The sequence below is a fragment of the Clytia hemisphaerica genome, unplaced genomic scaffold (genome assembly GCF_902728285.1).
Source record: "Clytia hemisphaerica strain Z4C2 unplaced genomic scaffold, Clytia hemisphaerica genome assembly, whole genome shotgun sequence".
Classification (NCBI taxonomy): Eukaryota; Metazoa; Cnidaria; class Hydrozoa; order Leptothecata; family Clytiidae; genus Clytia; species Clytia hemisphaerica.
Genome location: NW_027103979.1, coordinates 2,023,557 through 2,043,927, shown reverse-complemented (window position 1 = coordinate 2,043,927; position 20,371 = coordinate 2,023,557). Strand labels below are relative to the sequence as shown.

At 35.0% G+C, this 20,371-nt stretch overlaps 1 protein-coding gene across 1 annotated transcript; it reads left to right on the top strand.

The window, feature by feature from the left end:
- The first annotated feature begins 13,563 nt into the window (after positions 1-13,563).
- Positions 13,564-20,037, top strand: LOC136810964 (ubiquitin-conjugating enzyme E2 R2-like). Its single transcript, XM_067067558.1, has 5 exons — positions 13,564-14,095; positions 15,768-15,854; positions 16,254-16,351; positions 17,145-17,279; positions 17,713-20,037. The coding sequence occupies exons 1-5, from the start codon at positions 13,928-13,930 to the stop codon at positions 17,945-17,947; spliced, it is 723 nt and encodes a 240-aa protein (XP_066923659.1). The 5' UTR covers positions 13,564-13,927; the 3' UTR covers positions 17,948-20,037.
- Positions 20,038-20,371: the final 334 nt, after the last annotated feature.

The window sequence follows — 20,371 nt, the reverse complement described above, 5'->3', positions numbered from 1 at the left end:
ACTGTGACCAGTTTTGCGAGGGAATGACGTTGTGCAAGTGGTCTGGTCGAAAAGATTGTCATTTTTATCTTTTTTTTGCGTTTAGCCGAAGATTGTTTTGCTCGCACCAAAAGATTGATGGTTGTCTATCTCATTTTAGACGGATTCATTGGCGCTCTGAAGTTCTTTGATCTTTGTGTGGCGGAGTAGCTTTGTATCATTGGTGCATATCAGGCATGTGCTCGGACCATTGGTGTTTATCGTCGTCACATAGGAATTGAACAAGATCGGTACGTACGTCTAGTTTATTGTTTATTGTTTACGTTTATTGCCTTTTATCATACCGGGTGCGCCACAATAAAGTTTCTCTCTTTTAAACTAATTTTCTCGAAATCTAAAAAATTTTTAAAAGAACCATTCTTATTTCATTGGAAAGAAGAAAGACAGACTTAAATTTTGATGGGTCTTTTATTAAATTTGATTCATTAGATCAAAAGTTATGTCCAATTGAATAAAAATGTTACTTTCAGAAAGTGCTCGAAAACGTTAAAAATCGACCTATCAAATTTTTATTTTAAATTTGGCAATCGCAATAGCCTTTACATGATTAAGAGCATTTTTCATTAACTAAACACATAAATTTTGAAACTGAAGGGTCGAAAGGGTTCAAAATCTTCATCAAAATCAATTTGATTTAGTATTACCGAAATTTTCCTCAGATTTTTGGTTCTAGACTGGATTAAGTCTACCTCGAAACCCATATTTGATGTATTTTTATGAATTTTACCAGATTTTTTGGCCTTTTTCGACGAATTTTCTTCCTTTCATTGAAATTCAACCTTCCTTTAAATAACAAAGGTCATTTAAACAGCTAATTATCATTTTTAATGACTGAAACAAAAATACTGATACATCATGTAATTATGCTTCTGAATAATTTGATAGGTCGATTTTTAACATTTTTGAGCACTTTCCAAAAGTAACTTTTTATTCAATTGAGCATAACTTTTGATCTAATGAATCGAATTCAATAAATGACCAATCAAAATTTAAGTTTATTTTTCTTCTTTCCAATAAAATAGGAATGGTTCTTTTAAAATTTTTAGATTTCGAGAAAATTACTTTTAAAGAGAGAAACTTTTTTGTGGCGCACCTGGTAGAATTTACACGCTGACTTATATTAAAATACTTAATGGCTTAGGATAATTAATGGCTTTGCGCCAACTTATCTTTCTAATATCCTTCCTCCCCAGAGGGGGCGGAGGTTGATGAAGATGAAGATGAGGATGCTGGTGGAAGACGTAGGATTAGACCTCCTTTTGTGCCACCCTTTTGTCGAATCGAACCGTATCAATGAGTGGAATAACCTGGACGAGAATATACGAAATCTTCCTTCAATCTCTCTTTTCAAAACCGCGATACTCAGATTCTTAAAGCCCAATGCCAATTCGGTTTTCAGACTTGATAACAATAGAGGTGTGGTTCTACTTAACCGTTTAAGGGTCGACTTCAGTCATCTTCGGGAACATAAATTGAAACACAATTTTGCAGACATAGTTGATCCTTTTTGCAACTGTCGAAATAACTCTATCGAAACTACACAGCATTTTCTGATGCATTGCTCTGATTTCTCCGATGATAGACATGTAATGTTGGACAGCCTTCTTCAAATTGACATATGCTTACCATTAAACCCAAGAAGACTTTCCAAAATACTTCTCTTTGGGGATGCGAATTTTAGTAACAACCTAAACCATGATATATTAAGTATAACCGTAAACTTTATCCAAGATACCGGTCGATTCGAGGGTCCGTTGTGTTGATTGTTCACAATGCTCATTTAGTTTGTTTTTTGTTTAATTTTGCCTTACCTTTCTATTGTTTTTTATCTTTCTCGTTTTTCTTTTTATAAGGTTCCTCTCTCCTGGCTGTATAATCTAGCGGTTTTTTTTGCGGGAGGGCTGGAACCTTTTAGTGTTTGTATTCTATGTTTGTGTCATTACTCATAAATAAAAAATTAAAAAAAAATTAAAATCGATAAAATGTGCTCTGAGTAATGCTGTTTTTCTCCACTTTGCAATTAATTTGGTGACGTGTTAGTGATTTTCAACATGGGGATTCAATTATTCGCATTTTAGAATAAAACAGACAAAAAACTGTCACTTTTTAATTATTGAACAATATTCCCTAATAAAGGTGCCGCGCGGTGAGCATTGAGTTTCAAGCCCACCCGAAGGGCTAGAGGTGAGACTCCTGGATGGGAAAGGAAACCATTTATTTCCCATCCAGAACACCCGCGTGTAGTTTTTAATCTAACGCCGGTTTAAACTAAAAGATATCGCTAGTTTTCAATGTAGTCCTCCAAAACAAAAGAAACCGCTAGATACAATCCGTCGTCATGGTTACGGCGCGTTCTATGCGTGTATGAGACGCTTTTGCAACGCTCTTCGAAAAAATGGCTGAAAACCAATAAAAACATCAAAATTCATGAAAATAACATCAAAATGGATAAAGATCAGCCTTTCGAAGCAGCTTCACCACCTCAAGCTTGCACGCCGTCAAGATGTACTGAAGACGATGACCTGGATCGCTTAACATGCAAAAAATGTAAAAGATCAGTTCATTATGAGTGCACACAGCTACCCCTGTATCAACTACAAATATTCGTGACATCCTACAACGATCATTACTTATGTTCAAACTGCGTACGAATAACGAAAAACCTAAGAAGTAAAGTGGGAAAAAACACTCAACATATGATGCAAAATGAACTTAAAAAGAAAGACGACGTCATACAAAAACTGAACAAAGAGGTCAACACCAACACAAAAACCCGTGATTCCATCAAAAATGACCTCAAAACCTTTCTGGCAGGAAAACTACAAGAGATGGAGGAGAAGACAAGAAGTATGATTAAGGAAGAAATAAAGCACACAGCAGAAATAATGACTGAAACATCAAAGAAAACATACGCTGAGATTACCAAGAAGCACAATGAAGACTTAAAATCTGCCGAAGAACAAAAACGGGAGGAAGACAGTGAAAAGAGAGACATAGAATCTAGAAAACTGAATATGATCGTTCACGGGTTTCTCGAATATTCAGGCCCAGATAAGGAAGAAGAAGAAAATGGGAAAAAATATGATATATTTCGGTTCCGAGAACTCCTAGATGACATCAATGTTCCAGAAATCAATGTTACCCACCACAGATTAGGAAACAGAAAAACAAAGAATGGCCGTCCTCTGAAAGTCACCCTGCAAAGTCAACATGACAAAGATCTTATCATGAAGAATTTACACATGCTAAAAGAAACTTGTTTCTTTCAGGTAAGTATAACGGAAGATTTCACAATCAACGAACGGAAAAAGATCAAGGAGATGCACGAACAAGCGAAGAAACTTAACAAAGACAATAACAATAAAGGATTCAACTGGTGCGTAAGAGGAAGCCCAAGAACAAAACTACGCTTCGTTAAAAAATTACAAAACCGAACAAAAATATCTTCAAATTGTAAACCAAAATGCTCTACAGAAGAAATCGTCAGCGATTGGGCATTAACAGATGATGATGAATGATTCATTTTGTAAAATAGGCAGTCGAACTCTATTAGCTTAAAGCTAGTACAGATTTGTACACATTTTTCGACTTTAAAGAATATATACATTAACATTAACATTTTGGATGGGAAATAAGTAGCTTCAGTTTCTCTTGCCTGAGAAGGGTTAAACTTACGCCTCTAGCCCTTCGCTTGAAACTCAATGGCCGCGAGAGCTAGAATCATATATATAGCGAAACGTCATAATTGATGACGTTATAAAACGTGAAACCAGAATATCTAATCTAAAATCTAAAAAGTATTGTTCAAACCTGAAACCAATGAAGTATAAGCCCGAAGGGCTAAAAGTCAATCTCTTTGGTAGGATTTGAAGCCAACAAATCCTACCAAAGTTGCGCGGCCTTGAGCGACCCGCCTGGTTTTTACACAAATGACAGATTAAAACTAAAATTTACCGCTTAATTTTGAAAAATATATCACTCGAAAACAAAGGAATTGCTAGATTCAATCCGTCATCAAAAATACGGCGCATATTTTAAGGCTTCAATTTTTCTTGCCTGAGAAAGGTTAGAGATTGACCTCTAGCCCTTCGGGCTTGAAACTCAATGCCTGAAACTATGTGATGGCCAAAATGAGATACCAACCAGGGAGTTACCTTAAATTAAACCAGGGTCTTTAAAAAAAAATAAGTCGGGGGGACCTTTATGATCTAGTAACTCAACTGGCACTTCAGCACCCCGGGGGGGGGGGGGGTACTAGAGGGTTGGTGAATGAGGGGTATGTGCGGACGGGACCTCCGAAAACCGACCCTTAGAGAGACCAAATTTTAGTGAAAAAGTGACCCTTAGAGAGACTTTTTCGAAAAATTTTCTCTGATTTTCAAAAATTTCCTACCCTTAGTTAGTGAGACTTTTTTGTAATTTTTTCTCTCAAAATCAAAATTTTTTTCTAAAAATCGTGATTTTTCCCACCCTTAGAGAGACTACTTTGAAATTTCCTGATTTTTGTAACCCTTAGAGTTAGAGAGACTTTGAAAGGTGAAAAACCCGACCCTTACCGTCCACACATACCCAGCACCTATTTTTGCCTAAGTACCCCCCCCCCCCCCTGGGTTCAGCACTCAGTGTACAGAAATTTAAATCCGGGGGCTCTAGCCTGTTAGACGAAAACAGAAAACAGCTACTAGCTCTTTAAACATTAGGAAAGTTAGTTCCTAGTCTATAATGGCTTAAGTAAGCCAAAATGGTAGACCTAACAGTGAATTATCAAAATAAAAAAAATGCGTCACCCCACGCCAGGCAACCACCACCACATCAACGGGAAAACGCCAACATTGAACAGAAGAAATTTAAAGCTTCTAAACTGATTTAAAACAGTTTGAAGGGTTAGTATAGGTATTTTATGTTCTACACTGTCTGCACCACAAAACATAGATGCACACTAAATCGTGTATCTATTGCATTTTGGATCTATTTAGATAAAGTTTTTTTGGTTTATGATGTCCACTCTCTGTCTGACTGAAACACACACGTTTCCTTTCCCAGGCAAGGATTTTACAAAGTAGAAGATTACCTTTTTTAGGAGATTTTTACTCTCCTACTTAAGAGAACCATACCTAAACTAGGAGAATTTGGCACATTTGACTGATTTACTCTAAAAACTATTTATTTATTTATTAAAGGATTGAGGTGCAAGGCGCGCCGTGGGCCTCTAAGAACCTATCTTTTTACAAATGCTTGTTGTTACAGTTTTCTTTAGGTATAATTTTGTTCTGGGGCTTCCTTTCATTTGAGCATTGAGCTCGCGTGCTCGTGCTCTCGATTGCTAAATTCTTTGATTGTCAATCGTTCAATATATAATTGTGAGGTCTTCTGTTGCTCGATAGGATGAAGGAGGGCCTTTGTATGTCGTGATGGTTCTCAAGACTTTGTTCTTGTCTTCTTCATTTTCGAAAACTACCTTGATTGGTCGATACCTGCCTTCCTCCTCTCTCTTAACCGTGAATACTCCAATCCTCTGTGTGTTCGTTTACAATTTTTATGTCCTTGATACCCAGTTGTAATCCAAGGATTCTGTACTTTATAAATTTCTTGTCGTAGATTTTTGTTGTATTTTCAGGATCCTCCAAATTTTCTTTGATTCCATGGAAAATTAGATTGCATGCTGTGGATCGTTGTTTGCCGACTGTTTCACTTCGAGCTATTTTCTCCACCTTATTTGATTGTTGATTCATCTGTTTGGATACAGCTTCAGCATAACTAACCTCTTTCAGATCTTGCTTCTTTTTTATTATGATGTTCTCGATTTTTGTTTCTATCTTCTTCTCGAGTATGCTCATATTTGTTTCCAGGCTTTCTTTGATTTCTTTTGTAATAACGTTGAGGTCATTTGATTTCAGTTGGGAGATTTCTTCATTTTGAATTTTCATGATGTTTTCTCATGCTTTAATTTCCTTTTGAAGTCCTTTGATTTTGGTGTTTCTGCATGTTTCAACTCGTTCCATCTCTGGTGAGATCTTAACGCAACGTCCCGTGTTTTGTCAGATAGTCCCAAGAGCAGTTAAGCAGTCTCACCTTCATTTGCTCCTGACCCAACATGTATCACATTACCTCTGACCCAAGGTAAAAAATGTAAACTAAAATAATGATGAAACCGAAAAAAGTTCCAATGGCTCGTCTTCAAACGGTCGTCCTACTTGAAGCGATTGTTCTTTCCGGCCAATTTTTTTTGGAGAAGAGGTGCAATTAAGATTAAAGCTTTCTTTTGATACCAGTGGGTCCATGGGCCCTCGCGTAGAATATTACAATATTTTAAACTTATATAAGTGAAAATCTTGATTTCTCAAGGGTTTATAATTATTTTCTTTTTTTACTAGATTTTTTAGATGATTTCAAGCACTAGCTTTTTAAAAATAAAAAGTTTGTTTTCCCCAACTTTAAGAGCCATTTTTTTTAAGAGTCTTCAGGGTGTGATACCTCATCCTCTTGGATTTTGATGAAATTTTGACCAAATGATCCATCACACAAGAAAATAAGACCCTGAAAATTTCACCTTGATATCTCAAGTAGTTTTGAAGATACAGCGTCTCAAAGATAGACTACTAAGCGAAAATTGACCCCTAAAAATCATGGACTCTGGTGGGGAGCAGATTTTGAAAGCCAATGAATTTTTATTCAAGTACATTAGAAAGCTGATTTACAGTGGATTTCAAGAACTTTTTGTAGGGAATCAGAAAAAATCAAATTGAGTCTCCAAAATTTTCCCCAAAAATCTCTAGCACCTCCTGTAGAGGGCTTCAAACTTTGTTTAATCTGGGTTTGGAAGCACTTTTAACTGTCTGCTGATGGTCCTTGAGACTTTTTTGAAGCAAACTTTTGACCTGGAGTGGTTTACTGGTGGGTTTTGGCCACAAAAATAACATTTTCAGGATTTCTATTTTTGCGTAACCGTCAAAAATGGCCGAAAAAATTGCTATTTCGGCTGATCTGGAGCAAAATTCAAGATGGCGTATCTTTTTTAACCTTCTACAAATTTTTTTTAAACTTTCAGTAATGCTTCCTTAGTAGGTCTAGTTTATAACCTCAAAAAATCTCAGTGGGGCCTGGAAGTCTCTTAAAGATATGATCAATTGAAAATTTGCTTAACTTCGTTGTTTTTTCCCTCCTAAAATGCTAAATCAGGCCCACTTAAGGGCTCTAAAGGTAAATTTTTGTCAAAATATTGGTTGATCTTCTCTAGCCAACTAATCATTGGCATTAAGGGAACAACTGTAAAAAAATTCAGGTCATTTACATTAACAGATGACATTTTATGACTGTTTCTTTATTTTTAAGTATAGAATATGTAAAAAAATGGGACTGATATCTGGCCTTTCCTACCATTCCAGGGCCTATATTTTCAGGAAAAGCCTCAACCTTTCACAGTTTGGTAAATATTATTCCTAAAAATAAGCAGGTTACTTCAACTAAATGGGTTTAACAGTACTTAATTCCTATTCAAAAACTTTTTAGACTCATTCAGAAATCCTACTTTGACAATAATTTGCGCTTTACCGCAAAATTTCTATGTCCAAGTGTCGTGATTAACTTTAGACTGTCCAATATTTCTTGTCCAGAAGATTTAAACATCATTGTTTGCAGTATCTCATAAAATATCACCCTAGTAATGTTGCTTAGTTATTTAAGAATCAACAAGTAAGGCTGTCAGTGTACACAAATATAGAGATATTGGACAGTCTAAAGTTAATCACGACACTTGGACTTAGAAATTTTGCGGTAAAGCGCTAATTATTGTCAAAGTAGGATTTCTGAATGAGTCTACAAAGTTTTTGAATAGGAATTAAGTACTGTTAAACCCATTTAGTTGAAGTAACCTGCTTATTTTTAGGAATAATATTTACCAAACTGTGAAAGGTTGAGGCTTTTCCTGAAAATATAGGCCCTGGAATGGTAGGAAAGGCCAGATATCATTTCCATTTTTTTACATATTCTATACTTAAAAATAAAGAAACAGTCATAAAATGTCATCTGTTAATGTAAATGACCTGAATTTTTTTACAGTTGTTCCCTTAATGCCAATGATTAGTTGGCTAGAGAAGATCAACCAATATTTTGACAAAAATTTACCTTTAGAGCCCTTAAGTGGGCCTGATTTAGCATTTTAGGAGGGAAAAAACAACGAAGTTAAGCAAATTTTCAATTGATCATATCTTTAAGAGACTTCCAGGCCCCACTGAGATTTTTTGAGGTTATAAACTAGACCTACTAAGGAAGCATTACTGAAAGTTTAAAAAAAATTTGTAGTTTAGAAGGTTAAAAAAGATACGCCATCTTGAATTTTGCTCCAGATCAGCCGAAATAGCAATTTTTTCGGCCATTTTTGACGGTTACGCAAAAATAGAAATCCTGAAAATGTTATTTTTGTGGCCAAAACCCACCAGTAAACCACTCCAGGTCAAAAGTTTGCTTCAAAAAAGTCTCCAAGGACCATCAGCAGACAGCTAAAAGTGCTTCCAAACCAAGATTACACAAAGTTTGAAGCCCTCTACAGGAGGTGCTAGAGATTTTCGGGGAAAATTTTGGAGACTCAATTTGATTTTTTCTGATTCCCTACAAAAAGTTCTTGAAATCCACTGTAAATCAGCTTTCTAATGTACTTGAATAAAAATTCATTGGCTTTCAAAATCTGCTCCCCACCAGAGTTCATGATTTTTAGGGGTCAATTTCCGCTTAGTAGCCTATCTTTGAGACTCTGTATCTTCAAAACTACTTGAGATATCAAGGTGAAATTTTCATGGTCTTATTTTCTTGTGTGATGGATCATTTGGTCAAAATTTCATTAAAATCTAAGAGGGTGAGGTATCACACTTTCTTTATTCTGAAGATTTTTAAAAAAAATGGCTCTTAAAGGCTTCACTATGGATTGCAAAAAATGCTGGTTGAGAGATTTTAAACCTGATGCAAGCAGACCGCATGAGTATGACGTAATCTTTGTAGTCTATTTTTTGCCTCATTTTGAGTCTTTTTGTTGCGCTCTGCATATGCAATTTGGCTTTGGTAAGGACACATATATTTAAGAAAAAGCTAAGATTTTCACTATCCATTTTTTCTTATATCTTTTGAGATACTGAATGTTAATGCCGTTTGGGGCTTTGATTTTATGTTTATTCTTTGGTGTAACTGTTTGATGTGCTTTCAATTATTACTTCGTATTTAATTGGTCTTTTGTAGGTAGATTTCTTATAATTGTTTCCTTTATGTTATTTATTTTGTCTCATGTGTATTAGGTTTAGTTTTTATTACCTTAAAGACTTGTGTAATTTTTATATATTTTTGTATTGTATCATGATCCTAATGGGAATTTCTATGTTATCTGCTGTTATCTGTGTAAGTTATAAATGTTCAGTCTTGTGGTGTGTTGTCTAAATGTTATGTATTGTATATACAGTCAGTTATGTGATGTTCAAACACTGCGTTCTTTAGTGAGTATTTTCTGTATATGTTAATATAATATTTTTCTTTCACTTTGTTATAAGTTTACAGTTTTCTATTTCAATTATCGTTCTATTATCTTTCTAAGCTGTTTGCATAGTATTTGTTCAATCAATGATGTATTTTGTACTGTGTTGTTCTTAAATTTTGAGCAAAATTTAGGCAAAAAAAACGGCTAAAAAACGGGTTCTTTAGACTTTGTGAAAAATTGAATCATAAATTTTTTCTGATTTTTTGAGTGAAAGTAGGGTACCATCATAGGTAAAAGATGGTTCAAGCAGATTTTTTTTCTTATGTTTAGGGCTATCAGATGAGCCTAGTTTTATTTTTATTTTTATGATGTTTGAAAATTTGACTGACCTCCCTAACAATATAAATAGCCGTCAGAAAGACTTTCCTGGCATGAATCCGTGGGGCAGTGGTTAGGGCGTTGGGTTTCTGATCATCAGAACTTTGCATTTAGTTGGTTTGAATGGTGGCGATCTTTCGGAAAATCATTTTCAATTTTCAACAAAAATATAGAAAATTACTCACAAAGTTCCAAAAAGTCAGAAAAACTGCAATTGTGAAGACAAATACATACCAAAGTTACCAATCAATCACAGTATTAAATTGTACTCACCCTATCACATTACAGATTGTTGATATATGAAAAATGTGAAGTGTTATGTTAGAAAAGAAAACTTTAAACGATGTACTCGTCACTAAAAAACTAATTAGCATGCTTTCAACAAAGATATCCAAATCAAAACAACATTTTGCGAGTGAGGAATGTTTTAGTAGACCTTTTTACTGTGAACTGAAAATAGTAAAAAGAACCCAGTTTCCTTTTGAAGTTAATGTGACCGCCATACTGCCAACCAACTTCACCCTGGCCATTCAAATGAAAAATAGGGAGTGTATCTGTGTGCGGCCTCTTAGTGCCTAGAGCGTGTGTTTGTGATAAATAAGGACAAGGAAACCAGACTGACTAAGCGCGCAAATTATTTTATCGTGTGACTTGAAGCATAATGAAGTTGTAAAATTTTAGTGATGGACACAAAAACATTAGCATGTATTTCGAGTTCTCTCAGTTGGCTGCTTTTTTAATTGAAAGAATTGCAATGTTAACTGAACTTCTTGTTTGATATATGAACTCGTTCACCTATCGGTTTTATTGGTGATCGAATACTCACTTGATTATGGCATTTTCTTTGACAATTTTCAATTTGTTCGATCATTTCGATACGTGGAACCTTGATAAATAGTCTGCAAATGAGCCACACAAAGTCTACTCAGAGGACCCTTTTACTTTTGTAGCAGAGTTCGATGTAAACTTCTTACATGGATTACTGGCCAATGTGTTTCGTCAATTTTTAAGCATTGTATTGTTATATATAAAGTTGAAGAGGAAAGGAGGTAAAAGACTAGTATCTTCACCCTAGCCAGCCCTAGAAAAATTGACCAGATTAGATATTTTTTTATAAGCAAATAAATTACCAATTACTTAGCTATTAGCTTTTCCCGAGATTGGCTCACTTAATTCTTTATGATTTTTTGCACAATGATGCATAACTATAAACCGTTGATTGTGGTGGAGCTGATTTTTGGGGGAAAAGATTTTTGAGTGAATTTCAGCCAAAAACGGCTAAAAAACGGGCTTTTTGGACTTTCTGGACTGTGAAATATTGTATCATAAATTTTTTCAGATTTTTTTGCATGAAAGTAGCAGGGTACCATCATAGGTACCATCTTTATCTATAAGAATCACTTTAAGCTTACATCAATGTTCTTAGCCAAATTAGTCATTTTTTTGCAATGAAGGCTTACTTTTGAAGAATATTTGTGTTTAGACCAGTTAGACACATGAAATTTTGGTTGATAGACATGTTTTTATAGAAAAAAAAACTCCCCCATTTTAGGTGTCCCCCCCCCCACTTTAACGAAATTCATGAAAATCACCTTTATAGCACTTTATAATATAATGACCTACCTTTTGCAAATTTAATTTTTTTCTTTCTTTTTATAAGCACATAAAGCTGTCTTTCCTCTATCGAAGTAAGGATCTAAATTAATATTTAATTTTTAAAGAATTTTCTGTTTCTTACTTTTTTGCTAAAGGGCTACTTATTCGTTTCATAACCAGGTAAGTCAGAGTAGGTCCATAAAAGTATAGCATGTTTTATCAAGTGTTGCACTTATAAGCATATCTAAGCTCATGTTTGGCAAAAATCTAAGTATACACTTAGCAATACCATGAGCCTACGAAAAACATATTTTCCTGATTTTGGCTATTTTTGGCTCGAATTCTACGGATATTCAGAATTTCTCTAAAATTTAGCCTGGAATATGCATCCTTATAAGCGACCACGACCTAAGCATCCCAAGCCTGTTTTCGAATTTTTGTATGCTTATGAAAAAATACATGTTGTCTTAAACTGGCATTTAACCCTGGCGGTTCAGGCAGTTTAGAATTTGGGAATGATGATGAAGTTTACTCATAATGCTAAAGTGAGTAAAAATTCTTTGTCCTTTCAAAAAGTCATTACAAACTTACAGGAGAATTTACAAGTCTGAGGTAGCCAGGTTTTACCTTGTCAACTTAAAGGTTTTGGTTCAAATTTTTTAAAGGATCATATCATAATGCTTAACATTTTTTTTGTTGTCGCTAAAATTGGACAATTTTCCTCTACCAGGAAGGCTTTTAACATGTTTTTTGAAAAATGAAGGCAAACAAAATTTCATATGAATGCGAACCTGTCTATGGCTACAATGATGTATTTTTCAGGTGGCTGCAAAGCAATTTATATGATTTGAAGTCTTAGCTTTTAGGCCATGTTCAGACGTTACGGTTCCGTATCGTTCCGCCACGAAACTGTTCCGAAACAAGTGTGAACGTCAAAATTCGAAACGTTAAAAATAAAGACATTACAAAGCAAAACTGATCCAAACGGTTTCGGTTTTTTATCGGAACGGAACAGCTCCGTTTTCTCGCTCCGAAACGTTCTAGAACCAATACGAACACTCCTGCTCGGTAATGTAAACCATACCGTACTAGCAATACGAAACCGTAACGTCTGAAACATGGTCTTAGAGAATATGGCTTCCTAAAAGAATGATGGTTTAGGAGCATTTTTCATTGTCGAGGAGACCTGAAAGAAAGATTATGCCCATGCCTTGAGTGTTAAAAAGATGCTGTAACGATCGTCATTTAGTTATTTTTTATTGATAATCATCATGGCCTAAGGCTATAGCATTTCTTTGATACTGTGACATCATTTAGATTTAGAAGTGTGCTTGTGTCGGAAAGTAAGAAAGAGTAAAAGATCTATCTCTGTAATTAAACATTTTACTCAGTTTAATTACCTCGGCAATTAATTGTTTGACATAATTTGCATTTGGGAAATTCTTGATACTTGGCTTTTCTCTTTGTAACACAGATCAATAAAACAGGAAACGATTTGGCAATATTTTTTTTTTCTGTTTTAGAGATTGAGTTTTCAGATTAATTTGAATCAATATCTCATTTTGAAAACAAATCTTGACGGATATGCCTTGTGTCATAATTGTGTTTTATGTAGACTTGACAAGGATTAGTTTCTTTTCTTTTGTTTTGCTTTGTTGAATTTTTTTTCACCCAGAGATTGACCAGGTTTTCAATGTCCGCTGGATTAAAATAAACTAATCAAGTATTGTGTAGGGTTAAAAAATGAGTAAAAGTTTTATTATAAAACACCAATCAATGTTCAGTTCTCAAGATTATTTGAAAATGCATTCCTGACTTTTGCATTCGCTTTGACTATTGTTAATGTTTTATGCTTCACGATGTTTGGTTTATTTTGTGATTGTGACTTTTAAATGATGACGATAAACACAAGGAAAAATTATTCATTCTTCGTGTTTAGCTCGGGCTGGAGCTCTTTGATCATTAGTGCCTCAATGATTAAGATGTCATCGATTGATAGATTGCGTTCTTGTAAGTGTTTTCCCACTTGGCCCCAACTCCCACTCCCTGAATTTAAATTTGATTTCTTTATTTTCCCATTTTATAGCATAAAAAAACAGAAAAGAATTAAACAGATCATCAGTGTTAAATACAATAAACGCAAAAGAGAAGGCCTTGTGAAAGAAAATCCTACTACTATCTGTTAGCCTTTCTTTGGTGACTTGGCCATTTGGACATTCAAAGCTATCACCAAGTGCAAGTCACTGACAAGGAAGCAACATAATATCATCCCATCTCCGATTTAAAGAAAATCCATTTCAAAAATTCTTGAACAATTTCAAAGAATAAACAAGTAACAGTGACAAACAAAGAAACTACCCTGTAAAGAATCCAATCCGAAAATTTTGTCCATTCTTGTGAAACTTTGGCTCAGTTTTTGTTTAATATTCGAACAAAAACAGATACAAATAAACCATGGCATCAAACGCAGCAGTGAAAGCCTTACAACTGGAAATGAAAAACATTACTAAAGATCCTGTTGAAGGAGTCTTGATCGAATTACAAGACGAAAACAACCTTTTCGAATGGAGTGTAGGCGTTTTTGGACCGCCCAAAACGTTGTATGAGGGCGGTTATTTCAAGGTAACTATTTTTTCTGTTGGTTAGACTTTAATATAAAGGGATAATCAGATTTTTTCAGATATATGGCATCTTTAATTCTGATCGAAAGCTTCAAATATTCTTACCTACCTGTTTTCCAAAGTCGAGATATCCGAGTCACAAGTTCTTGACTTTTAGTATGAAAAAAAATCAGAATTCCAACGTTTCGATAAGAATGGTCTCTAAGCTGATTTTAGAAAATTTGAAATAATGATTTATACAACATCGCTTTATGGAAATTAGTTAAGCCGTGGTTACACTACATTAATATCTTTAAAAATTTTGAGATTTTTTAATCAAAAATACATTAAAGAAATTAACTATTTTCTTTTAAGTCTTTTTGAAATTTTTGTATGTTTTATCAAATCTGCAATAGTTTTTTCTCAACTCATTTTCTCACTCAACCAACGACATGAGTGTAAGGAGGAAGGCAGCAGCACGTATTGTGCTAATTCTTTTGAAATGGAAATTTGAGAGGAAATATTCGAAAAAGAAAAGTCGAGCTAAAAGGTCTTGCTGGGCACGCCTAGTGGTTAAAGCTGAGGAACGAAAAAAGTGCCTACAACAACATATTTGCTGAACTTGTCTACGTGACCAAGAAGTATTTAGATCTTATTTAGAACCCGGGGGGGTACTAGGGCAAGATGGGTTACGGGGATGCTCCGCTGGTCAGAGTACCTTTTTTAACCTCCACGAGTCCCAGGTAGTGTCGCAAAAACACCAAAATAGAAAAATCAGTCCCTCGTAGGGTGCCTATTTTTTTGAAAAATTTGTGGAAAAAGTAGAAAATTTTAGAAAATTTTGGAATTTCAGTCCCATTCAGGGTCACTTTTTCACAAATTTCGAGTCTCACGTAGGGTCCATTTTTCGAACCTCAGCGGAGCACCCCGTCGGTCGACAAGGGTAGTACCCCCCCCCCCCCCCCGGATTTAGAACTTATCCTATCTTTCACCCCTATCTCATATTACGTTTTAAAAGTTCCAAACGCTAGCAAATCCATTCATCGAAAAAAATGTACAGAACTATCATGTCGGTGGCTTTGATCTCGAGAGAAGTGAAGAAAAAAACTTTAAACTCTTTACCAAAAAAATGGTAAAGAATTGCAAGAAATATTTTCTTTTTCAAGAATTTATACGTCTTAATTTTTTAATCATAAAGACTTGATTAAAAAATTTCAGAAATTTAGAAGTAAATTAATGTAATGTAAGTAACCACGCCTTAATTGAAGGTTTTACTCTGGTCAACAGTGGGTTTCTGCATGCCAAATATCTCAAACCATCTGATTATCCCTTTATACGCATCGAGGTTTTCTTGAATCTAATTTGTGGATTAGGTATGAAGTAAAGACCCCTCTGGAAATAATTCTTACTCCTGGGTCACGTCACCTCTGCATTTTTGTAGTTTTTTATCCTCATAGATATCCACTTTAGAAAAAAAATGTTCTCATTGTTGAATTTTTTTTCTGGAAGAGCCCAATAGCAATGTCTTCCTTCAAATTGATTTGAATTTAGTTTAAGGATTGTTGTCTTTGGATGATATGCTAAAGTCGAGGGGGAGGGGACTTTAAAACTTGTATATCGTGCACCAGATGTTTATAAAAATCGAAGTGAAGAGTTGTTTGGATAAAAATTCATTACCTTTTATACTATTTCAGGCAAAGATCAATTTCCCTCAAGATTATCCGTACTCTCCACCCACTTTCAAATTCTTGACTAAAATGTGGCATCCCAATATTTATGAGGTAAGTAGCCTTGAGTTAAACTGGTTAAAAATGAGAAAATGATTAAAAGCTTGATCTGAAAATTCAAGTAATATTTTAAGGACTGCTTATTATGTTAATAGCGTGTTTAAATTTGATTTTCATCGTTAGACATAATTACTTCAAAAAGATTTTTTCATGATCATGACACTTTTTTGTAATGAGTCAAGATACCAAGCCTCTCACGACTTTTTTTTAACCTTAGTTTATTTTATAATACCTCACGCTTTGGGAGTTTTCTAAGTACAGTAGAGTCTCCATAATTCGAAAATGCACGGGGAACGCAAATTTATTCGATGTATGAAAATTTCGGGTTACAGAAACAAGTTTATAAGGCATTGTTAACCAAATTCCTTAACATTATCTTTTCGCTAACAACAGTCAGGTGATGTTTGCATTTCCATCTTGCATCCACCAATAGACGACCCACAGAGTGGCGAGCTTCCTCAGGAACGATGGAACCCTACTCAAAACGTCAGGTATGTTTAACAACTGTCTTGTCGAAGTTCTTTGTTAAAAAGAGAAGAATTCTCTGCTGGTTGGCTCACAGTACTACTTACCTTTTTTAAAGTACATAACAAATGATTGGTACTTGCCAAATATATTTAGGGTAAAGTATTTGGAAACAATGCAATTTTAACTTAAAGGTTTTGTTTTTACATAAGTGTTTCTGTTTCATGTCAGACACATATTTCATATCAGGACAGTGTCTTGCAATTGTTATATTATGCTGATATGAGCTAAAAAAAATGTTGTATTTTCCTATTTCCGACCAATCTTGCTCCACATCCGTGTCAATCCAATGTGAAAAGCTTGTGAATTAAAATTGATGAGTACGCAAACGATAGCACTCTTATTTAAAAAATAAACCTTTAAAGACTTCAATCATAAAACTAGAAGACTAACCTGTAACAGTTGCCCATCTTCTGTAGCAGAAGTTTTCATGCTTAATACTTAAATGGTAGAAACTTTCGTAGCGATTAAAGTTCGTTGCTGAGCTCATCCGAAAAAAATTATGATTTCTATGGGATTTAAGTTCGTGGATGACACTATTTGGGCGCTTTTGATGCCAGTAAATATTTTGAGAGTCGTCACTGGCTATGTTGACATTTTTTGAAATTATTTTTGCAAAATATTTCATCGATAAGATCAATTTTTCATAAGAACCAAATTTTGTAAATGACACTAAAATGTACGAAATTTGCTTTTTATCTCCCAAAAGTTTTATCCCTTCAAGTTATCTCTAGATTAAATTTCCCTTTACTCCCTCAGAACCATTTTATTATCTGTCATCTCGATGTTGAACGAGCCGAATACCTTTTCGCCTGCCAACGTCGACGCGTCCGTCATGTATCGAAAGTTGGTCGTCAGCAAGGGCAAAGACAAAGCTTATGAGGATATGGTCAAGTAAGTCTCCTTCCTACACTGTTTTTAAACTTCTCAAGTCTCGATAGAAATAATGTTTTTCCGTCATGAAATTTGAAGAATACGAGCTACATTTGAATCTCGCTAATTCGAAATCGAACTGGGAATCTTATTTGTCCGAATCATGGAGACTTTCGAATTAATGAGAGTATTTTAAGAGGGTTTCTCCCTGACAGGAACTGAGAATAAGTTCGAATCATAGAAAGATTTGAATAATAGAAGTTCGAATTAGCGAAAAAGCGAGAGTCTACTGTATTTTATTTTGTGAAATCTTTCCCTTAGAACCAAATTTTGCTTTGACAATGCTAAACAGTCTCTTTATACACGTTACAGTCTGAAAAGCATTCAATTTTTTTTGGTTCGAAATCTTTCTTAAAGTTGAGATATTTGACGTTGAATCTTTTTACTTTTTAAGAAAACAAGTTGCCGCGAGTCGTGAAGCTGCTTCAAAAGAAGGGATCGTCATCCCTGCTTCTATCGAAGAATACTGCATTAAACACAAGCCGATCGGATCACAATCGTCGGATACGAACATTGATCTTTGCGACGATTGGTACGACGATTATGACGTCGATGATGATTATGACGAAGAAGATGATGACTACGAGTGTTTTGACGACAATGATGACTCGGGAACTGCCGACGATTGATTGGTTCAAATATTCGGCGACCCGATGAAAAACGACAATTTTTTCGCGCCTTTTCGACGTCAACACACTGGTCGTTTAGAAGTCAGGATGTTTGGTGTGACGAGTGTTATCGAACGATTTGTCGGCTTTTTTCTTCGTCGAGATAATGGTGGGATAGCAAATTGTCGTTTTTCGAAGAGTCGTTTGCCTGTGATGAAGTTAAAAAAGTTTAAAAATGATAGAGGAGAGGAGATTAAAGTCTTGAAAGAGAAGATTCTTTCACGTTGACAGTTCTCAGTTAACCTGAATCCCTCTGAAATGATGGAATCAGGGGGTGATGAGTGGAAACGCAATAAATTAACATTCAGGTAAATTGGTTCCTTGATGTTTGTGTATGATTGTTATTTTTCAGGTTGACTTATAAAGTTCGATTCCCGGACAATTCCCCCCTGGTGAATTTCCCCCCACCCGGAAAATTCCCACCCGGTGAATTCCCCCCTGGTGACCTGGTGAACTAAAAAATCGTGTAATTTGAAATAAGCTATTTTACTATTTATCTTATAAAAATCTGTGTAGACGACTATCATGTAAAAATCTTTCAGTTCTTTTTTCAGAATAAAAAAAATGGGCGTTGTGATTCTTAAAACTTTGTAGACCATCATGTAAAAATCCTTGACCCTAAAATTGGAGGTTTGTTTCGATTGAAAGTTTTAAATTAGTCTCTCTAAGGGTCGGAAAATCCAGGATTTTTAGGAATTTTTTTGATTTCTAGAGAAAAAATTGTAATATAGTCTCTCTAAGGGTATGACTTCGAAAAAAAAATTCAAAAAGTCTCTCTAAGGGTCACCTTTTCAGCAAAAATCAGTCTCTCTAAGGGTCGGTTTTTGGAGGTCCCGTCCGCACATACCTCTCATTCGCTAACCCTAGTACCCCCGGGGTTACAGTCCGTGATTTCGAAACTTAAAAACACATATGAAAATATATGGGTGGGAATTCACCGGGGGGGAATTCACCAGGGGGGAATTGTCCGGAGACCATAAAGTTTGTGTATGTAGTTACATATAAATTACCTTTTTTTACTAAGTTTTTATTGCTGTGTTTTTGCTTGTTTCCTAAGATTGGTATAATAGAATACTGATCGCAGTTCCAACGAGGCTACAAATCGGAGCTTTGAGCTCTAGTGGTAGCGTTGTGGTATAGTGGACATCAACCTTGATTCCTGTACAGGCGACCAAGGTTCGATTCCCACTCACAACGGTTCACTTGGCAAGTGAACAAACCTTCGCTCGGGTCAACCCATGCCATGTGAGGGGAATTGGGTAGTCAGATCAAGGTGCTGACGGGATGCTTACTCAGAGTATCTATAGTTGCGAGAATGGACTCCCAGAGCCTCCTGTAACTCAGCCATAATAAATAGATAGACGTCTGTTCTATTTAGACGCTTATTATAAGCGGAACAATTCTTAACTCAATTCTTAACTTTCTAATATTAGGCTCTTCCAGAAAAAATTTGAATAATAACTAGAATTTTGTTCCGATGTTTTACAATTGCAATTTCTTTACAATTTAAACATATTTTTTCATAGCGATATAGAAATCAAACTATCTTTAAAATACTGATTCTTCATAAAAATTCCATGGAAAAAGGTTTGAACTTCCTTAACCTCTGAGATCAACTTTTTAGAGGTTAGCCAAGTTCTTTGGGTTGACAAAAACATTTTGCATTTACACGCTTTTTTTTTTATAAGAATGGTGTAAATCCATTTCATCATGGATATTCTTAACTTTTTTGGGAAAATCATCCTAAAATATTCTTACAACATTCTTAGGTTATGATCCTAATTGACAATTTATAATTTAAAATGGTCTAAAAATGGCATTCTTAGCTTGAGTAGCAAAATTCTATGATGGTGATATTCTTAGCATATTCTTAATTTTTTGGCCATTTTCATCATGGACATTCTTATAAAGTGTATTCTTATAAAAAAAAAAGCGTGTATTTTGTTATCGCACTTTACTTTAAAAATATAGTTAATTTTGTATTTTTCTTCTTATTTTATTTCATTGTATATAATTTAACGTAATTTAAACAAGAGATTTTTGAATTTTAACTCTTTGTGCTGCTTTTTCTTTGTCCGAATCTATCATTTTTCAGAATGAAACACTTTTGGAAAACCAGGAAAAATAAATTACCCCCTCCCCCCTGTGAATCAGTCACCCCATCTCTCTCTCTCTCACAAATTTCTTTTCCGTCAGCGGACGCAGACCTGATTTAGCAGCCGAAGACCTGAATTAACGGACGCAGACCTGATTTAGCGGCCGAAGACCTGAATCAACGGCCGAAGACCTGATTTAGCAAGTCACCGGCCAAATACCTGATAGATAAGTTAGGGTCGGTTAAACTAGCTTGAACCACTAGGCAAGGCCTCAGTTGCAATGGTCCAG

Coding starts and splice junctions, on each gene's coding strand:
- LOC136810964 (XM_067067558.1), top strand. CDS start 13,928: ATGGCATCAAACGCAGCAGTGAAAGCCTTACAACTGGAAATGAAAAAC. Junction 15,855..16,253: donor GGCATCCCAATATTTATGAG/GTAAGTAGCCTT, acceptor CGCTAACAACAG/TCAGGTGATGTTTGCATTTC. Junction 17,280..17,712: donor GCTTATGAGGATATGGTCAA/GTAAGTCTCCTT, acceptor TTACTTTTTAAG/AAAACAAGTTGCCGCGAGTC.